Source organism: Zingiber officinale, chromosome 1B (assembly GCF_018446385.1).
Source record: "Zingiber officinale cultivar Zhangliang chromosome 1B, Zo_v1.1, whole genome shotgun sequence".
Taxonomy (NCBI): Eukaryota; Viridiplantae; Streptophyta; class Magnoliopsida; order Zingiberales; family Zingiberaceae; genus Zingiber; species Zingiber officinale.
The window spans coordinates 131435363-131457876 of record NC_055986.1 but is presented as its reverse complement, the minus strand read 5'-3'; the positions used below and the strand labels follow the sequence as shown (position 1 = coordinate 131457876).

The 22514-nt window shown below is 36.6% G+C and overlaps 1 protein-coding gene across 4 annotated transcripts; it reads right to left on the bottom strand.

Annotated features, from left to right (window-relative positions):
• Positions 1-932: 932 nt before the first annotated feature.
• On the bottom strand, positions 933-15730 carry LOC121979600 (ubiquitin C-terminal hydrolase 13-like). 4 transcript variants are annotated; one of them, XM_042531598.1, is made up of 32 exons: positions 15517-15730; positions 15189-15255; positions 14854-15001; positions 14574-14731; positions 13180-13445; positions 12891-13109; positions 12702-12810; positions 12516-12631; positions 11560-11658; positions 10498-10607; positions 9782-9856; positions 9039-9117; positions 8798-8944; positions 8649-8729; positions 8447-8566; positions 7406-7528; positions 6939-7016; positions 6707-6795; positions 6380-6488; positions 5753-5821; positions 5569-5679; positions 4256-4311; positions 3993-4170; positions 3800-3910; positions 3650-3721; positions 3448-3513; positions 3019-3084; positions 2763-2849; positions 2174-2290; positions 1817-1891; positions 1666-1752; positions 933-1544 (listed from the first exon to the last, which is right to left on the bottom strand). In XM_042531598.1, the coding sequence occupies exons 1-32, from the start codon at positions 15544-15546 to the stop codon at positions 1503-1505; spliced, it is 3360 nt and encodes a 1119-aa protein (XP_042387532.1). In that variant the 5' UTR covers positions 15547-15730; the 3' UTR covers positions 933-1502. The 4 variants fall into 4 exon arrangements, with proteins under 4 accessions (XP_042387532.1, XP_042387541.1, XP_042387536.1 ...); XM_042531607.1 differs by having other exon boundaries at positions 3800-3901; XM_042531602.1 differs by having other exon boundaries at positions 15189-15252.
• Positions 15731-22514: the final 6784 nt, after the last annotated feature.

The window sequence follows — 22514 nt, the reverse complement described above, 5'->3', positions numbered from 1 at the left end:
ACTTCGGGTGGGAATCAGTTAGCGAGACATTTGTCTTCTCTGTCTGGAAAAGTGGAAATGGAGTTCTCTGTGGTTAAATTCGTTAGAGAATTTGTTTGTTCAAATAAAAAAAAAACTAGGACGGAAGTCAGTTACTTTCAATGTTGCCATGAGATATATTAGCTGACCACCCTTATAAGAGTGGCTGATGTTTCATCGCTGTAGCAGTTATTCTATGTTAACTCTGGTGATTAATGTTTGATTTCTTAGATACCAAAAGCTGTTATTCTAATGACTAATTTTTCACTTCTTGGATACCGAAGTTAGTACAATCTAAGGAGAAGATATGCCCGAAACATTAATATAATAGGCAATTGTTTTTGTTTGAATGACTTCAGTTTTTTTCCCAGTTTTTTTTCCCTGATGGAATGAAAAAAGTTTCCAAGGTTTTTTTTTTTGCATTCTTGATCACGCTAAATGTTCGTATTCTATTCAAACTTTGTTCAAGAAGAATTACGGTTAAAAAATTCATGTAATTATGACTTTAGTTCATTCAGATCGAGCAGACTCGGTGCCCGAACCGAGAATTCGATGGGAAGACTCGTATTATTATTTAGAAATTTAAATGTCGTATTAATTTAAAGTTATTTTTCATTTTAATTTTTTACGACGGTAATATGTCCGTTGCCCTCGACCCCACACAAGACTCTTGACTGTCTCATCTAGATTATTTAAAATATCTGTATTTCAACTATTTGGAAACCCAATATTACAAACGTTGGCATTGCGCTCTCTAGTAAGCATTTCCAGATATCTTTGTATTCTTGACAATAAAACGATAATTACATAGATGTTGCAGCCAGCTCTCTAACAAAGTATATGTAATAGGCGTGTAACTTTCACAATAAAACATTGTAATAGAAAAATAAACGTTTAAAATAATGCACTAGGTATTTTCATCACAAAAACTATATATATATATATACGAGTGTAATCATACAGGGAAGCGAAGTTTTCAGCATGTCTTTTACATGGTCTTCAAAAACTAAGACAACCAGTTCCACTGAAACTACCCCATTTTACAGCCCAAAATGACAAATATTTGAAACGTATAGCAAATGTGGGAGGGGAATAAACAGAAAAGGCAAAACCTGAAAAGAGACAACCAACTGGCAACTATACCCTTGTATTTGCCCCTCCTAATCCAAAATCTTATGTACTAAGTTACACTGAACCAAAGATGAACAAAATCTACCAAGGTTTGATGGAACAAAACCCACCAAGCCAAAATAAAAATGAGAGCGAGGCATTACAAGAACTCGAGATCAAGCGACTAGTCTCCCAAATTTTACCTCCGAGATGGCAGTGGCACTCGAGACACCAAACATATTTTGGTGCGAAATCCACTTCACTCTACTTCACCTTGCTTCTTTTATTTTAAGAATATACAGTTCATTCTCCCTACTCACGAGTTGGTGAAGTGGACAAGCATGTGTTGCCATCGGAGGAAATCCAGACGACTTTCAATTATAAATTTTCACTGGCTTCTCAAATGTGTGACGGTTCTGCATGTGAATACAGTCCTTAATAAATAAAATCAAAATGACCAAAGCCCAATGAAATTTAGCCTAGAAAAAAAAGACTTAAAAGGTCGATAGTGAGTTCGAATGGAAACGGCTAACGCACCTGATTAGTTGTATAAGCTCTTTTTGGAGCAGTGTCTGAATGCTCTAAACCAAGATACTGCTCCCAGGCTCCATAAATATCTCTCCTCTGCACCAGTTTAATTGTGTTATAGAGAGTGACAACATAAGAAGAAACACCAAAATAATCATACCTGAAACCTATTCGACACTACATCTGAATCTTGGAGGTATTCGGGGCGACCAAGTGATATAAAAGCAATTTTCCACTGATTGAACAAAAGAATCATGTGAGATTCAATGATAAAACTGAATAAAAAATCTAAACAGTATATAAGCAAACATGGAAAGCAGTAACAGCGGCAACTAATATGTTTGACAGGTTTTCAAGTTTATGGAAAATATAATAAAGGAAACAGCTAGGTAGAAAGTCCTGATTTTTACAAAGCTAAATATCTACATCAGACAATGCATTTTGACAATTTATTATCAGGCACACCTAAAAAGGAAGTTAAATTACCATTGAATCACTTAAGTAACAAGAAAAGTACCTTTGCAAATTCTTCATCTGGAACTTGCAGTTTCTTCTGAATGCGTAACTTGACATCGGCTAAAGCCTCACCTTCCTTAATAACTAAGAAGAAAGGTTCTCCAAAATTCTGAACTTGCTGCAAGTAAACAAGAAATGTGATAATGTGAAGTTCTTAGAAAATTTTATCTTCACATGAGTATGGGGAGAGGTAAGAAATAATCATGGATCTGTATAAACAACATGATCAGCTACTCTAGATTTTGGAGCAAATCTGAATGTCTTTATGGTATAATAAACCAAATGGAAATCTGTATGTATATAGAATTGGAAGTAGGAAAACTTTGATTTCACAGATAATAATAATAACCTTCATGAACTAAGCTATCAATGAACACAGAAAGTGTGTGGATATCCAAACATGGCAATTTGAGCAAAAAATAGTTAGAATTCTGGGAGATCTTTATCAAAAGATAAAAGGCACTGCATGCACAAGGCATGACAAGGATAGAGGCAACACAAATTAATTTCTTTGGCACATGGATGAGCAAAACTTGGAAGCCATATCTAAAGGAAAAAATAGGTCAACAAGTCAAACACATTATACTTGCCATTTGGTTCTGATTAGGATCTCTAGTAAAATGGTAGACATGAATCAAGCGATCATGAGGACCAAGGTTTTTCTCTTCTTCTGGAATCTGAAAGAGTAACCAATCATTCATGAGATACTACAAGGCATAATATATGAGGCAAAATAAGGCAAATTTGCATTCGGAAGGACAGGTCTGCTAACAAAGATGAAACAATACAATAGAACATGTAAACAATAATATTTGAATTACAACCCCAGTGCAAATGGAAACTCACCTCCTCGGCACGTAAAGTCCAGTACTGATCATTGATGTTCTCAATCTTCTCACCAAGTGGAAAGATCTGCATGGATAGAGTAAAATGAAGGCTACAATCTCAACAATTCTAACTAAAAAAGATTTCCAAGTTCAGGGATGTGCAAAAAATAGCTGGTGGCTCGATAGAATTGGACTTTGAAGTATCTGTTAATGACAAGTATATGCTTGCCAAAGGAATTGCACATTCTCACTTTTAATGCTTATGTTAAATTGCTCATGGACAAGTTTTGGATAAATTTCTGAAATTAGGCATGCTAGTGTTTAATCTTGAGGCCTATTGATGTAGGTAGGCGACATAAAGCCTTTAGGGATGAATCCCAAACCAAGAGAGTTAATACTGTAGGTTTTTTTGAGTAAGCTATTTGTGTTTTACCCAAGAATCAGGTACCTTATAGATTTTGTGATAGAAAACCTCAAGCAACCTGAGTTCAGCATCAGGACGAGAGAGCTCAACCTAGTATACAAAAAATAATCAGGTAGAAATGGTGAAACCACAAATAAAGCAGCAAAATAACATGGTCAATGAAACACTTAAAAGATAAAAAAAAATGGATTTTAAAAAATATAACAACGAAGCGCACACAAAGTACCTTATTCTTTAGGTCATTAATTACGTCAGCCACAGTACTATTCTTTGGAAGTCGGATGCTGTGAATTGCCACCTAAAAGTGAAATAGTCTAGCTTTTAAGAAAATTTCAGAAGACAAGGAAATATATATAAACAGAATGATCAAGCTAACCTCCTCCTTTGTAGCATGGTGGAATGCTACTTTTAGCGTTTTTAAACCTTGTAATTCAGGCAGAGGAATATCCAATATCTCATAATATAGTATATCAGATGTCTGTGGCAACTAAACTAGTATCAATTAATTGACTAACTTTACCGAACCCAATGAGCTTCTAGAAATAAATTATTGCAAAAGTAAATAAAACCTGGTTGTAATGAGCTAGCATATCAGAAAGGTGATCCACACCACGGTACTTGATTGGTTGTGGTTTAGGCTGTTGAGAATAGCAGTTATGAGAGGTGAGACGAATTTTTGTGGGATCATCTAGACCAAGGTGGCATGCAACTCTTTCAACAACATCATCATAGGTAAAGAGTTTGGATCTGAATAGGTATCATATGAGAAAAAGAAGTTAGTGAAATGACTTGAGCAGATATATTTAAAATGATTATTATTCTCAATACTTACAGTTCCAATGAAAAATCATCCTCCTTTGGCTTCTCCAAGGATCGAAAATGAACAACCTATATTATCATATTATGCAAGCCTGAGTACAAGCCTCTCAAACCCTGGTTAGGGCAGAAAACAATGTGGAATTTCGAAGATAATGAAAGCGAGACCATGAGACGGCCAAATTCACAATAGCCAGCAATCAACCATCATATTTTCTCCACAGAATTTATATGGAAAAGTTTTCATAGAAAAAGTTGTACTAGCTTTCCACCCTCCCTCCCCTCATTTATCCCTACAAGTAAAATAAGAATTGTAGTTCCCACAATTCCTTTTCTTACCCTCCCTCTCTTCTTTTCAACCAAATGAAATAAAAACTTGACCTTCATTTTTCTATAATCAGGAAATCAGACTAAATAAAGTGACTCATGGATTTAAACTTTGGGTTGCATCAGAAAATGCAGGTGGAACATAGTGGTTTAAAGGTAGAGAGTCCAATTCGAATCCTCTGCATGCATTTAAAGATATACATCTAGTGAACCTCCATGTATTAAATGACTTTGATTCTTCCCATTACAATTTTCTGCAAGAAACATTTTCCCTTCAACTTCAGCCTCAATTTTGAAAAGTCCCCACTTGGGAGCATATGTGGCCGTGCAAGTAAGCTTTCCCGCAAACGCATAGCAAAGGTACATGATATACTCTGTGGTGCCGTTAAAAACCATCTATGGTTCGTTTAAACAAATTTAAACAAGATCATACTGACTTAATCCTAAACTATGTTATTTAATTGTTCGTAGCTTGCAAGTATTAACATAAATACATCTTTGCAAGTGCAGATATTAATAAAAGATTTTTAGTATAAATATCCTCACTGAATACTGCATACACCCTGGCTGCCAACCAACGAGGGGTTCCAAAATCTTTCTTTTGGCAGTAGTTCTTTCCATTGTGGAAATCAAGGTTGTCAGTGACAGTGCAATTACACCACAACCAACAGAGGACTCGCCATGGTAAAGAAGCTCAACGATCTCTATGGTAATGGTTCATATGGACTCTTGCTCCCCATTTAAGGAAACAGATGGTAAGTCAATTAGAAAACTAGTTACTAACAGTGCCTTCCCAGATACCAACTACACTGTCCATACACTTTTGGAAACCTTAAACTTCAGTATACGCTCAACCACCTAGCAGCTTTCAACTTTATTCAATAAATTTGTCTCCTTGCAGTTTTACTGGTCACTTTACTGGAAACAGGCTACAAGTATGCAACAGACTCACATGCTGAAAGATGCTAGAAATGGCATTTATCAATGTTTAGGAAGGCATACCTGGCGGTTTCGAACATATTCCAAGAATGAGGGAACATCAGGATACCGAAACTGATCTCTACTTGCTGATGTCAAAGTTTTTTGATAGCAAATGATATCTCCATCTTCAAGCTACATCCAATGAACAAGATAAGTGAAGAAGTGGATTTGCTGGAGAAACGTTAAAAACTAGGTGCATGTATACCTGGCTTGATTTGAAGGAAATCCTCTTATCAATGTGTTCGCACATAACATTTGGTTCAAACTTTATTTCCTATATACAATAGCAGAGTGAAATTAGATCCTATCTTGGATTAACATAGACATGCAATTAGACTATCAAGAGTATACTGTGTTAACAAGAAGAGGATAACTAGAATACACTGGTTCTGTGATAGTTTTAATCTGAAATCTCAGAAGACGGGAATATGAATTTGGATTATGTTAAAAATAATAACAAATATCTGTTGTGTGAAATGTAACTGCAACTAAAATGAAATAAGTTTCTACTCCTATAACAATTGCGTTAGGCAACTCCTAACATGAAAACCTTTGCTAGGAAGAAAGCTCGTGAAAAGAAACTACTATGTATCATTACTTTCAATTATTCAAGTGCATTACTACTTGCACTTCAACTTAATTATTTTATTAACAAAAAATAAAATTTTAATAAAAGATGAGATTAAATTGATGATGCACAAAATACTTATAAAGATATAATTACTTTATATCTACACTGCATTCATTCTCTCTAAAGGAAACTATTTTTAAACCCAAATACTGAGATAAAGAGTTGAAGGAATCCATTGATTGCATTGAACGCAAAACACACCTCATAAAGTTCAATTTCTTCATTCGCAGGAAATTCAGCCATTTCAATCAATTTTGGGAGAATTTCGGTTGGTTTCCCCAAAGCCTTCACAAATAGCCTTCCTGCAAATCTACAAACACAAAAGCAAAACAAATAAAGCAATAAGAGGATGCTTGGTTCATGATAAGATCTGAAACTACTTTAATAGCATTTAGAGATAGCTGCCAACGTAAACATTAACCTCCACAAATCCAAATTGGTAGGAAAATTTTAGCAATAAATTCTCCTTGTGGAAGAAATCATGTAGATTCATAATCAAAATTAATAAATTTAAGAAACAAAACATACCTCAGAGCTTCTTTTTCAGGGTCATAGAGCTTGAAGAAAAGTAGTATATCTTCCTTAGTTTTTAACGGTGGAGAGAGAGGGCTAAGATCCTAAGTTGCCACAATTGTCAAAATATGAAGCCTTTAGCACAAAATACTTTCAACTTTATATAGATTATCCGGAAAAAATGCAATATGGCAAAAGGGAATAATTCAATATTAGTGCGTTGCACAAGGATGAAACATGGACTTACCGGTCCAAGTTCTACTTCTAAGAAAAGCTTCAGCTCAGCATTATGTGCTTTGTTTGAAACCTCCCTTAGCTGACCAACCTGTACATTTTTACATACATAAGCCAAGCAACAATTTAAAACTACAGATCATCCACATTACATGAAATAAACAGGAAATAGTAACAATCAATTTTAATTTGTATACCAGACCACATGGAAGTACATGCAAACAATCACACATCAATCAAGATAACATGAACAAATATTTTTTTAAAATTTGAAAAATCTGTGACAACACAAAATCTGTAAGAAAGAATATACAATCTGGAATTGGAAAAGGAAGTATAGAAGAACTTTGAAGGTTTCAACTTCAATATCACTAAAAGATCAATCTAACATAGGTGTAATATCTTGATAAAAATTGCAGTCCCATGTTTTGCAGAAACCATTTTAAAACAAAAGTGGACAGAGAACTACACTATACTCACAGACTGTGCTTCTTCCTGAGGCAATAAAGGACGATTGGGTCGATATGTGTGGTTTTGCCGCTTGGCCCACAGCCAAAACCGCTGAAACTGCACTGGAATTCCTAATTCTTTAGCCACCTCCTCCTGTCAATGAAATTGACTATGTATAGATTACAAAATTTGCAAGCTAAAATATAATTTTCCTATGCAGAACTTGGGTACTTGTACCTGTATTAAGGTGTTTCAAAAAAAATAATGAATTCTAAGTTGAGTATGCGTTATGCCTACGATTGATGTTACAATGCAATATGAATGTGAGAATTGTACAAGGCCCATAAAACCAAAAGATTCAAAAAAATGAATACTCTTTGCATAGTAAGGCTATAACATTCACTAAAATGATCCAAATAACACTGCTTAATACAAATTGCTGTCTTTTCCTCTACACAAAATTATGTATAGATTAGGAAATTTTCAAGCTAAAATATAATTTTTCTATGTAGAACCTGGGTCACTTATAATTTGTATTAAAGGTGTTTAAAAAAAATTCTGAATTCTAAGTTGATTGACCATTATGCATATGATTGATGTGACTATGCAATACGAATGTGAAAATTGTACAAGGCCCATTAAACCAAAAGATTCAAAAAATGAATACTCTCTTTACATAGTAAATCTATAACATTCGCTAAGATGATCCAGTGAGACTGCTTACTCAAATTACTGTCTTTTCCTCTGTACAAAATAGAATCAATGTTATATTTTGTATTTTGAAATCTCTAACATCTGTAACTTCATCCATACAAAACTATAATTTCATATCACCATCATCAAGCAGTGCTTGTCAGAATTGTTTGAGGTTTGCAGAACTATTGCTTTCAATTATTATTAAGATAAGACAAGAAGAAAAATTCCATATTGCAATAACACAGTCTGAAACACCATACATATCAAAACTTAACTAATAAAATGTCTGTTAAGATAATACATAACTGTGTACATAATCATCTGGTGACCTACTGGATACTTGCATTTGATCAATTAGCTTGATCATTTTTTTACCTTAAAATGATTGAATGGCAGTTGTTTTTGGATGCGAAAGCTCCGAACTTTGTCATGGTCTACAAGATCAAAAAATATTTCTCTTCCAATTTGTTCTGCCAAATCCTCATTTCGAGCTACCTGCTTGGATTAGGGGAAAAGATTATATAACGGGAGATATATAACAAGAGATATTTCACTGCACTGGAACCCTACATCAAACCTTTATGATAGTATAAAGGTGGGCCTCAGCTTTTTCTTTCTTCTTGTGCTCCTTCTCTTCTTGTTCTTTCTTAAGTCTAACCTGGTCAATATTGAATTGTGAATACCAGAAAGATATTTGACTACGTTTAATGAATCTCATTAACTTACTCGCAGGTGCTCAGCAATGTCTTTCTCATCCACATTACACATAATTTTCTCCTTGTCACTTTCACGAATGTAGACAAGCATATACGCATTTGAATATTTAGTAAATTTAAATGGAGTATTGTTGAAGCCAGGGTTTGTCTGGGGTAACTGCAAGGCCGAATGATAAAAGGTAGAATCGGCATAAGAAGGGTTCCATAAGATAGACATTAGGATGAAACAAGATTGTGGCTATTGTTCAAACCTCTTCCTCACCACCATACTGCTCTTCTAGCGCCCTTTTTGCATCTTCCTTTGTTACCCTCTCATCATCAAATTTAAACCTGTGATAAATTTATCTTAACTTCACATAGTTTATAAAGAACTTTCTAATGCTATGTAGTTCACCCTAATAGTTAAAGAGAGCATGAACTCCAATATTAAGCATTGAGTATAAAAGTAACTCTGTTAAAGTTCAGAATGAAATGCAATTCATTCTCAAAACTACAGTGAAAATTCAGGAAAAAAAAGGAAGCAACTGATTTTCTACAGTTGGGTAGAACTGCTAAACTTGATAAAGCATTAATCATAAATTTGACATTGAGGGTTTTCTTTGTGTTAGCAATGGAGACCAATCAGATACTAGGAAAAATATTAGCACATTAAGTACCCAATGCAGGATATTTCCAACTAACAAGGACTCACAGTGTCATATATGCTTAGAAATGGCAAAGTGAAATTTGTAACTATGAGGCTGACAGCATCTAACAATGAAGGATATCAGAAAATAAATGCAATTAATTCAGATCTTAATTCTCAACTGAATCATCCCACTCTATGCAACACGTACAACAGATGGCATTTCGTAACATTTGCAACCAGAAGCATTTAGTAATATCTAGTTTCATATATTTGGTGACCTATGTCTGCTTAAGGAATAATTCATATTTTGATTAGCTACACATAACAACAGTGTAAAACTTATAGGTAAGGGAACAAGCTAAATACCACTGATCTGATAGAGTTGGTCTTATGAAAGCATAATAATGTCCACCATGCACCCCGCCACTGTGAACAAGAACACTGCAAACAAAGAAATGAAACAAACAATAAATCATTTGAAATAAGCTAACACTGGCTTTTTCATATTAGAGATTTGCAGAGAAACTACTAAGACAATGATCAAATAAGTCAGAAGGTGATTATGAAAACATTTCAAACAGACAGATACCAGCTCAGGGTGGGCAAATTGCCCCACTTAACTTAATTACAGTAGGTATATCTTATAAGCAAATCAAACCCATTATGTTGCTACAAGCTAAAATTCTTAAACTACTTTTACCATCTCAGTTTGGATTTAGAAGCTGTAGTTTTAATTTATAGGCTCGCAGCAACAACCAACACTTATTCTTGAGAGTCACTAGGATATAGTATATTAAAGTATCAATCATGACCCATATAAGTATCAATCGCTTACCATACTAGATTAATTAGGTGAATTTTTCATTTACTTATATGGAAAAACATTAATTAATATCGTTAATGATTTGAACACTCAAAGCTTTCAATCATTGCACACTCCTTAAGTGAAATTTTAATAGACATCTAACTATCAGAAATTAGTGTGCCATAATCTTTGATGCCTAGTAATTTTTTTGCCCCAATTGACTCTAATGTACTGGAACTTTCATTTTCATAATTTACTTTTAAAAATGAGATATTACCTGTGAAGAGTATACAGGTTACGAACCCTCCTGTCTGCATCAGGAGAAAGATATCTACCATTATCTCTATCAAGATCTAACTGAAGTGGAAATTCATACCGATCATTTATCTGCATTCCAAGGGACAATAGTTACACATGTGGGAACAATAAACTATACTTACTATATAATTATAATAATTTATCATACAATTTGGTAAAGTTATTTGAGTGTTTCAAGTATAAGTGAAAAATATGAATGAGCCATTTTACTATAGTATTTTCAGTCAAAGTGTGAATCAAAATAAGATTTATCTTGATGATCTGAATTTGAGAATTAACAAAAATTCCAAAAATGAGATTGCTCCTAACTCAATTATGCATAAAAAATGTATCTAATAATTGTCAAGGGCAAAAGAGAGATATGTAAGTAGAAGAGGATGTGAACTGCAGGATAATTGCTGGAATGAATCTGCAACACTGACAGGAACTATACTGATAGATGCTGCAGCTAGATCTTCTCCTTTTGAAGGAGATAAAGCTATTGCATTTGAATTTTGGTATATTAACATCAAAAGGTCAGCAAAAAAACAGGAATGTCAGCCAAACTTCAACATGAAGACAAATTTGTTTCTATTATCATCCTACATCCCATGAGTAGATGATACAGCCCTGTTGTCAATGTTCCCCATAGAGCCAACGTATTTCCAATGTGACCCAGGAAACATAAACTGGAATGAGAGGAATACTTTACAAAACCTGTGAACACCAATTAACAACTGAAACGTGTAAAAATAACACAGAAATGGAAGAATAAAAGAATAAAAATGAATACTTTACAAATTTATGTAAGGACAACTTGAGGCCTAAAAATATGGTTTATAGAAAATTAGCATTTGAAGCTGTGCAATCCAGCCAAGGTCTCCCAAATTAGATAAGAGAAAAGAACTTTTTATTATATTTGACTAATACTTTTTAAGGAACTCGAGGAGAACTGGAGAAACTATAATCAAATTCACTTCAAGAAAAGAGATACATAAAAAATAACTGCATGAACGAGTCATAGCGTCTTCAGTTCACTGACCTTCACCATTGTATCTCGCATGAAATCGTATTCAAAACGCTTAAGTTGGAGTTGCAAAACTGGTGGGAAATCAATGAACAGAACACCTTTCTTAGCGTCCTGAGAGAATATAATTACAGAGATGAAACTAATTCTCAGTCTAGTAGAACACCAAAATAATAAATAAATAAACAAATAAGATATTCAATAGCCATAGACTGTGCGGGAGTTAATAGTTTCCCTTCTAACGTAGTAGAGGATAATAACTTCTATCGATAATTTTTCTAGATCCCTTAAATTGCAAATTATGGAATACCAAGAACTCATTATCAAAAGTAAAGAAGATCCAATAGATAAGCTTCAATTCAATAAGACAAAGACAAGGCAAATGGGCAGTGAAGACAGCATTAAGTACCACGCATTATTATATGCAGCACAAGTCAGGATTATGCAGTGGTAGCCAATAGGACACTATCAGTGTGTTGGATACATGTACTTCAACATCATAGAATAACACATTAAATACCAAATTGAGAACATAATTACACGAGCCACAACAAAGAAAGTGCCAACGGCTCGTGTCCATCAACCAAGAAATTTTTTTAACACTTAATCTGATCATAAAGCAGGATGAAATAAGATGAACAAGCAACTCAAAGAAATGACACTCTTTTTGTCATTTTTTTCTAAAGACAAAATAGATTCCAAACTAAGAAAATTAGAGTGAAGGAGCAATTACTTCTCCTTGTAGATGCAACTCAAACTCTTAACATTTCACCTTTTCCTAACCATAAAAGATGGTCTTAATCATTCAGGATTGTTGCTACAATAATATCCTTAAAATAAATTTATTTAGTTTAGGTATTTTGAGGACAAACATTTGTATGGGAATTGTAGTTAAGATATTCTTGATTTAAAGTAACCAAGGGTAATAGGATCCATATCTAAATCAGCATTTAGGTTAAAGTTTAACATACCTGTAACCCATGGTTTTCTGCTTGATATTTATTATCGCCCTCCAGTCGCTCTACCTCAACATACTTATCAAATGAGGCATAAACATCCCGACAACCCTTTACATCTAGCTGTAGATCTATACAAAATACAGTAAAAAGTAGTTATAATAAAAACTTATATATGAAAGTTGCAAAAGTCATATATACCATAGAATGATTCTTTTCTAGTGGATTTGTAGTCCACATTAATGCATTCAATATAGTTCATGTGGTGTCCTTCAAACAAATGCTGGATTGTGCCCTCGACCACAGTTCCCTGTGCCGATATTTAAAATACAAAGAAATTAATGGATGAAATAGACGAGCGTCAATACAGATCCTTTGAAACTCTTAAACCTTCATCTTATCTTCCAGTTTTTCACATAGAACCCTGTTGAGTTCTTGAACATCATGTTGCATAAAAGAATCATATGTGTCCCAGCCAAAAGATTTTGTCAATTCCTTTGTTGCAACACTGTTGTCACTATATTGAAGTTTATAGAAAAGACTTTGAAGAGCCAAGGGAATGCTTCCAGATGGCATATCATTCTCTGTTGTTGGCATATGATAGACAGCCTGGACATGAGATTTTAGGATTATTCACTGGATATAGAAATCATAGAAAAAAATGAACAGTCAGTTCTACCTTTCTGAAGTATGGAATATGATACAGAGTCTGTAGAAGAGAGTTCATGTAACAAGTCGCTCCTTGATTCTTAAGGCCAACATAACCAGTTTCTTTTTTTGAGTCATAACTCCAGTAATCTACAACCTTACGGACACCAACTTCAGCCTCAATTACACATGTATCATTAACAAGATATCCTCGACTCGGATCATAGAGTTCACTTAAAGACATAAATGAAGTAAAGCCCCAATCACTTTCTCGTCCATTAAATTGATGTTGTGTATCTGCAAATAGTGAGAAAATAACGGTGGTGAGTATCAAAATATCAACAATACTAAAAGATATAACCGAAATAGACAGAATCAGTCATATCAGCATGCAAAACTCAAAAGATGCAAATATCGAAATGCATATGCATGAAAGAAGCAGCATTTTTGACAAACTTAGAGATGAATATTCAAGAAAACTTCACACCAATGTTGGTCATACTAACTACAATAAAAAAGAAAATATGCATACCTGTGAAAGCTCTTAGTGGTGTCACATTGGCCAGTTATCAGTGTTGTAAGAAAAAGAAGATCAAGATAATTTTATAAATGCAGATAGAAATGGTTTTGTAATGAAAGTTGTACTTTAAAAAAGTTGGATATCAGAAAAGATAATCACTATCAGCGTATTCTCTAAAAGAAGAATATCCTTGCATCACTCTAATCCACTGTTCTCAATTCTGTTTGGCCAAAGGGGAAATCATCACTTCTAATTCAAAAGGCAAAAAAACATAATGTTGTGCAATGACATGTTGTGGGTAAAAACTACTCAACTCACATGCTTACAAGGAGAAAGAAGGGTTAATTTGGCCATCCATTTCAGAATTAATGTCAGGAATCTGTCGATAAATATAAGAAAAAGAGAATGTTTCTAGTAGCATATATGGCAAGATGTGGGAATCTTAAAATAAAGCATAGGCAATTTATTTGTACATTACAAAAATGTGCAATGCTGAAATACTGTCTAGCTTGCTAAGCAATCATGGAGGATCTCAGCCTAGCCACTTACCAACATGACAATTAAGGACTCTGCATATCGTATCCATCAAACTATTTAATTGTAATATTTAAATATCAAGAATTTGAACAATATGAGTTGATCTTAATTCTCCAAATAAAACTAACTTCTAATTTGTTGCATTATAAGATTATTTCAATCTGAATCACGAGTCTTAAACAGTTGTTTCCTTAATTCTTCAAACAAAACTAATTCTGCATCATGTCATGTTTAATAGTTGTTTTATGTATCCTTTTTTCTGACTTGTGCACTTGATTCCTCACCATGCCAAACTCTTATATCTGCCTCTTTGCAACAAAAATTGATGCATGAAAATAACCAAACATGAAAGTTAAGAAATGAAGTACCTTTTCTTATTGTGTACTTCCCATGAATTTGATTGACAACTGCAAGAGAGAACTGTGCATATCTACTCCAGCCATATGGTAAAGTAGTTGAATCAGCAACATCAAGGTATAGTGACAAGTGGTCTACATTATTTCCCTTGGGGAAAATAAGCACTCGCCTACAACAGTCAAATCAAGCATAGATCTTCAAACTCTTACATTGTTTTTCCTTAATTGAGTAAAACAAATGTTGCCCAACTAGGGAACAGAGACACAATAAGCACTGAATGAATCAGCTTACCACTTATATCCTCCGACAAAGAACATGTCCGAGTAGAGTTTCTTGGTGTTCATCCTGGAGAAATTCTCGATTGTCCACCTATATTTAAATGTAGGAGGATCCTCCACCTGTTGATTTTCTGGTGCAGTTGCCGGTTCAGCTGATATAACTATAACGCCAAATGAAAGTCAGAAAAACGCATTAAAATCAAAACCCTAAATCCAGGAAGCTAGACACAATACGAAGCAGAGAAAGCAATGACATCTTCCAATCAACAGAAGCGCGAAAAATCACAAAATTTCCGGCCAAAGTTATCTTACAATCAAAAACCTCAACTAAAAACCAATAGCAGTCACCTTCCATCGGCTGAGGTCCTTCCGTAAACTCCTGATGCGGAACCAGCATCTCCTCGTCCTCTTGCTGCTGCAAAAAGCGAGGCACAAATCAGAGCTCAGATCCATCACAAACTACCATTCGTCGATCAAAAAACGCCCTAGTCGAATTCGACCCGATTCACGAGGCAGGTAGCGCCCCACACTCCAAACCCTAGAATCCATGCAAACCTCGCTGGAGAGAGCAAGATCGACAAGTGGAGAACGCATCCCCATCTCACAACAAAGAAACGATAACTAGGGTGACCAAGTGACGAATGAGAGGCGGCGGCCAAGATTGGGAGAAACGTACGTCGAGAGGGGGCGGCGTCATCATAGTCATTAGTGGGTGGTCGCGGCAGCGGCGGGGGAAGATCCGGGCCAAGCCGGAGGATCGACCGCGAAGGAGAGAATTGGGGAGCGGAAGAGAGAGAGAGAGAGAAGGGGGGAGAGAGAGAGAGAGAAAAGCGGTAATCGAGCGACGAGGCCGAACAAGAAGTGGGTAATTGACGTCGGCCAAGTGGTTTTCTAGATGGTCGATTGAATTTGTATCGCACGAAGCTTCGCAGGGCCCACGAACCGCTCTCGTGTCACCGCATGAGTCTGGGTGGGCCGTCGGGTGGGCATGCGGGCGTGCATCTGCGTCGCCCGCGGGCTACCGGACCTTTCGCGTCCCGGAGTTGCGTCCCCTCACCTCCCTAGTCGCATAGGAAATGGCGCACCGCGCATCAGTTTGTAGACCCTACCCGCCAACAATACCTTCCTGGTTAAGGTAAAAGCCTTTGGGCCTTCTCAGCACGACAGCGTTGGTCTTGTAAATGTCGGGGCTAGGGAATTGGTCGAAGTGAAATTGAAATGCATTCTTGTGACTCAAGTAATCGATTGTTATTTCTTCTCAATTTCATTTTATTTTTTAAGAAAAAAAATCACAATCGATGACAATTTAGTGATCGATCAACGAGACACGCCGTTGACTATAATTGCGAAGAAGTCAATTCAAGTTTTTAATGTAGGCTGGAATAGTTGCTCTTCTTCCAAATCGTCTCCACGTAAATTTCAGCGTCAAAATGCATGAAATGAGAAACACGGTAATGATATTATGTCACCTCATATTTATTTTTTAATTAAGTATCAATATCTTTAAAAAAAAATTGATAAATACAATTAATTTCATTAATTATTTTTAAGGTAATCATCGAATCTCACGGAAGTTTTCCCTTGGCCGCTAGGATAAATTGGGAAGCACGTGCAGCGGTCAGCCCAGAAGTCCCGGAAGTCCAGTATTCTTTGGTTGTGCTCCTCATTTGGAGGAAAATTTTATATAAATACACCATAACTGAGGATTGAATTAGGGGTGCTTGGGTGACAACATGGATGTCCTACCACGACATCATAGTCCCAGAGACTAAGTATCCATATCTTAGAACTGAATAATCTTGACAGATCGTTCTAATCTTACAAAAATTTTCCATCGGACCATGATAGATTCAAAAATTACAGATAGATCTTAGCGAACGACTCATCATTACCCGAGGTTTGAACTCTGCAGAAGTTTAAAAATGCCCAACGTGAGTGATCTCGTCTAGAAGTAGTGGAGAGTGGACCACCGATGATGTGACGTAAAATTTGACCTGATTGAAGAACTTCGGGAATCACCTGGCTGAGAAACTTTGAGAATCTCCTATGGGCAGCGACAAAGAGGAGGAAAATCATCAGTAAATATGCTAGGGGTCTCTGACGCAACTACTCCGACAATCAAGTCAAAAAACAATAGTAGTGCAAAAACAGAAGAAAGTAGAAGCAAGTAATGTGGATGTATGCGTACCTGCACCAGCGGAGAAATGTCCATTTTATAATGCTCTTTACAATCCCCGTATTTAATGAGGCATTATCCTACTGTCAGACAACTTATCCCATCACCATACTTACATCGTATCCAGTAGTCACATCGTAGGTATATGGAGGGTATGTCGCATATTTGTACATAGATACGATCCTCTTCCTTTCTGACAAACCCACATGTTGTATTAATGATGAGATGGACTTATGGATTGGGAGGCTTATTGGGCTTTTTAACCAAAAGACGGGCCCTCTACAGAGAGTCCACTCTTTTATGAGGCCTAAATGGGTTGCAATAATATTCAACGTAAAATCCCAAGGGTGGCCCAACAAGCTAGTATGGGATCTTTTACAGCTAATCCGATCGGCAAAGAGTCGATTGAGAGAGAAAGAGGAGCAAAGTTCCATATGGGTCCAACATAATCGGGAGTATGGATCGCAAAGAGCATGTTCGATGGGTGGAACCGATTGGGAGAAGACGGCTGTGAGTAAAACCCTTTAAGAGTCAGTCCGATTGACGGAACTAATCGAGAGAAGAAGGGGAGCATAGCCTCGTGCGGGTTTAGTATAGCTGGGAGTGGGGCTTTTAGAGAGGCAGTCCGATCGACGAAATCTATCTGGAGACGAAGGAGAGCAAAGCCTCGTGCAGGTCCGACAAAACTAGTAGTGGGTCCCTTAGAAAACCAATTCGATCAGCGAAACTTATTAGGAGAAGAAGAGGAGTTGTGAAATACGACAATTAAATAATATGCATTATTGAAAAAAAATAACTTTATGGATATTTTTGATAATTTTTTAGAAATTTTTTTGGATTTAATCCAAGGTCGTATCATATGCTTTAAGTGGATAGAGTATTAGGCTCGAAGAAGGTTGGCTTAAAATATCAATTAAGTTGGGAGTTGATTGAGATAATTAGGCTAAGTTATAATTAAAACTTCCAACTTGGTTATCCTTGGAAATATAAGCCAAGGGTATATTTGGTTCAAGTTATCATGTATGACCTTGGTTATGTAATTCTAAAGTTATGAGAAATAAAATATAACCTAATATTGTTTGACTCAATCTAAATAATACAATAAAAAAATTATTTGTTTGAATATTTTAATATAAATCTAATTTAATATTTTACTATATTATTCTCAGTTATAAAACCAATAATACATATTATTATTATTTTTCTAACCATAGGTGTTTTTTTAACTTTACAATTTTTTTTATCTTTACAGGGTTTTAACTTTCCATATATATATATATATATATATGAACTCAAAGGTTGTTTTGATGTGATCAAACAAGTTAAGTCAGGTCCTGTTAGTTTTTGATCCATGTGTCTAAGTGTGCAGGAGCTGCTTAGGAGCACAGGAAGTCGAGCGGAAGACGCGACTAGCGAGAAGGACGGTACGGGAGAGAGCCGACGGGCTCGGTGCGTCTGAGGGACGAGGCGCCGCGGAAGAGTACACTGGTGGACGAGAAGAACGTGCGCGATGTTCGAGGGACGAGAAGCCAGAGCGGAAGCCTGCTCGAGGAGAAGACCGAAATTGGGTTCGGGTGAGCTTTATTTCGATTGGCCGAAATCACCCAAGCGAGCGGAGCCGGAGCGGAAGACCTGGACTAAGGCGAGCAACACTAGAGCAGAGGGCCCGGACCAGTCCGGGTGCCCAGAGCGATTTCGGGCGCCCGAAACCCGATTCTATCCAGATCATGTTTGATCGCGATCCGTTGCGGATGGGATAAAGCTTTATCCCCCTCTAGGCAACTGAAACCCTTCCAGACACCCCGACTCTATAAATATAGTCTTGGTCCAAGAAGCTACGAATAACAAGCATTCTTGCAACAACACTTGTACACGCTCTAGTTTTCATTTAGCTTCTAATTTTTTATGCTTACACTGCTGTAAAGAGGATTCTCCGCCTGAAGGGGAGTTAGTGAATTTCACTTTATAGATTAACAACTTCCCCGGTTGTAACCAAGTAAATTCATGTGTCTCTTACTTTTTAGTTCATTTTCTATTCTATCTTTATGCAAGTGTTCATTTAAGTCCGAGAAGGGTATTTTCCGTTTTATATCGTGCAAGGCTATTCAACCCCCCTTTTAGCCGGCCTAGCGATCCCAACAAGTGGTATTAAAGCCAAGGCGCTTCAGGAGGACTAACCATCGATCGAAGCAAAGACGATGTCCGAACCGAGCATATACCCGCCGAAGTTCAAGGGGGAGTTCGCTAGCTGGAAAAAGTGAATGCGGGTATTCTTTAAAATCGACTTTGAAATACTTTTAATAATGAAGTTCAGTTTTGTAGCACTCAAAGGTAAGGAAGAATACCAGTGAACGAAGAAAGAGTAGGCCGACTACGTAGCAAACGGCAAAGCAGAATTCCATCTATTGAACGTCCTTCCGTTACAAGAAGTCAACCGGATCGACACGTACAACTCAGCAAAGGAGTTTTGGTAAAAGTTCCTTGAGCTACACGAAGGGACGTCCGAGGCCAAGCTCGCGAAACGAGACTTACTCTGCAACCAGCTAACGAACCTACGACTTGAAGAAGGCGAAACGATTGCACATCTTCACTTGAGGACTAAGGAGCTCATCACCGGACTTTGGAATCTCAGAGAAAAGGTAAGTAACCGAGATTAACTAAGATACGCTCTTAATGCATCCCCTAGGAATACCAAATGGGCATCATTAGTAGATGTCTTCTATATCTCTAAGGACTTAGAATATATTACCTTAGAAGAATTCATTTTAACTTTTGAAGTGAATGAATCGAGATGTGCAGGTACGAAGGACGGAAGCACAACATCACCCTCAAAGTAACAGGAGACGAACATGAGTCAGAATCTTCTTTCGATGACGAGGAAATGATGATGATGGTAAGACGTTTTAAAAAGTTATGTAAATCTAGAAAAACTAACCATCCGCAGGGTAGAAAGAAAAAGACGATTAGATGCTACCACTACAACGAAGAAGGGCACGTCAAAAACAATTACCCCAAGCTAAGGAACAAGGACAAAGATAAAGGAAAGAAGCCTGTTCAAACGAATAAGTACAATACACTAAAGGCGACGTGGGATGATACGCCGTCTGAATCGGAAGTCGAGGCTTTCTCCAAACTTGCATTAATGGCAAGTCATCAAGAAGATGAACACGAAGCAAGCTCATCCGAAATGAGCATCGATAAAGGGGGAGCTACATCGGAAGAAAGCAGCAGTTCAGGGGGAGCTACTGATAACGAAGTTGACAAGGTAAGTCAGATACGATCTCTCCCACCTAACAAGTTATTTAAGTTTGTGAAATTATTAACTAAAGATTGTTGCAAACTTAAAAATAAAATTAAAAATTAATTCTAGCGAAATCTTGCCCATTAGAAGAATTTGACAAGATTAAACTGGAAAATGATATTTTGTAAAAAGAAATAAGTAACTTGAAAAATAATACATGCTCATATAACACAAGTTTTAGAAAATTCAATAACCTAAATTGGTATTTTAGATATCACAAAGGACAAATTAGAAATATTTTAAAGAAATATATCCCTAGGAAATATCTAATCAATCTAGTTGGCTTGAACCTATATTGGATTCCCAAGTCTTGCCTAACTTGAACTTAATTTATATTTTGAGTTTTCAGCGAGAAAATTAAATGTTTAATTTCCGTATGCGGCTTTGTCTAAAAGTGGTTGATGATCCAATAACCAAGAAGGCTTAGTGCCCCGCCACAACCTAAAATCCAAATATTAAAATAAAGAGGAATGATATCGGCAGCGAAGTTTTATCGCGACACAGCATCGCGACCCTGTTGGCATCCTCCGTGGCATCCTCCACTTCATCAGAGAAGCAGCAGAAACAAACGACATGTTGTGGATCGGTCAACAGACCGATCCATTGTCTTCCGGACCGATCAGGACATATCCTGATCGGTCTGGGAATAGTCTGATCGGTCTGTGGACCGATCAAACTATGTGTGGATCGGTCCACAGACCGATCCCTCCTCTCGCCTCCAATCTTCGAGAAGGCGAGCCGTCGACTTGCTCGACTTGCAAGGAAGGCTGAGTCGCCGCAGAAGTTAGGGCTTGCTTCGAGAAGGATGAGCCGTCGGCTTGCTTCGAGAACCCGAGGGTGGAGAATGGAAGGGAGAACGCGAGGGTGGAGAATGGCACGAAAATTTTGACGCGAGGGTGGAGAACGAAAGGGAGACGCGAGGGTGGAGAATGGGAGGGCTTCGCGAGGTTGGAGACTGCGGCCGAAGGGCTGAAGTTAGGGCACGAAGGGGATCGGGCGAAAATTTGACGCGAAGGCTGTGTCGCGAGGAGAGAGAGAGCTGAAGTGGAGGATGCCACGAAGGATGCCAACAGGGTCGCGATGCTGTGTCGCGATAAAACTTCGCTGCCGATATCATTCCTCTAAAATAAAATATTTAATTGACTAACTGATAAAGTATTAAAATTGAAATTAGAAAATGTTTTAAATAATTATTCAATTGTATTTTTTTTTTGCGAATCTGCTTAACATTTTTGTAGATTTTTTTTTAAAAAAAATTAGAAATTATTTAAATTTTTTCTCCTTAAAGTCTCTTTTAAGTTTTTTTTAAAGAATGAATTTTACTTTGAATTTTTTTTTAAAATTTTTTACTTTACCAAAATTTCTATAAAAAAATAATTCTTAAAAATTTTCTTTAACTAAGAAAATTTTTCATTTTTTTACTTAGAAAATATTTCTAAAATTATATTTTCAAAATAAGAGTTTACTTAGAAATTTTTAAATTTTCTTTAGAAATTCAGAGTTTTATAAAAGTTACCCTTAGATCTTTATTGAACCCCATTTTTTTTTATGTGATCAAACGGGGAGAAGAAAAAGATTAAGTATAAGGGAGTTAGCTTAAAATTAAACTTAAAATTAAATTTCCTATTTTTTTGTGCTTTATTGTAATATTTTTTTACTTTAACTTTATTTGTTTACCCTACCTTAACTTGGGTTGCTCATATCAAAAAGAGAGAGATTGTTGAAACCCCAAAGTTATTTTGATGTGATCAAACAAGTTAAGTTAGGTCCTGTTAGTTTTTTATCCCTGTGTCTAAGTATGTAGGAGCTTAGGAGCATAGGAAGTTGAGTGTAAGACACGGCTAGCGAGAAGGACGGCAAGGGAGAGAGTTGACAGGCTCGGTGCGTCTGAGGGACGAAGTGCCACGGAAGAGTACACAGGTAGACGAGAATAACGTGCACAATGTTCGAGGGACGAGAAGCCAGAGCGGAAGCCTACTCGAGGAGAAAGCCGAAATTGGATTCGGGTGAGCCTTATTTCGGTTGGCCGAAATCACCCAAGCGAGCGGAACCCGATTCTTTCTAGATAACATTTGACCATCATTCGTTACGGAGGGGATAAAGTTTTATCCCCTTCCAGGCGCTTGGAACCCTTTCAGGCGCCCCGACCAAGGCTATAAATATAGCCTTGGTCCAAGAAGCTACGAATAATAAGCAT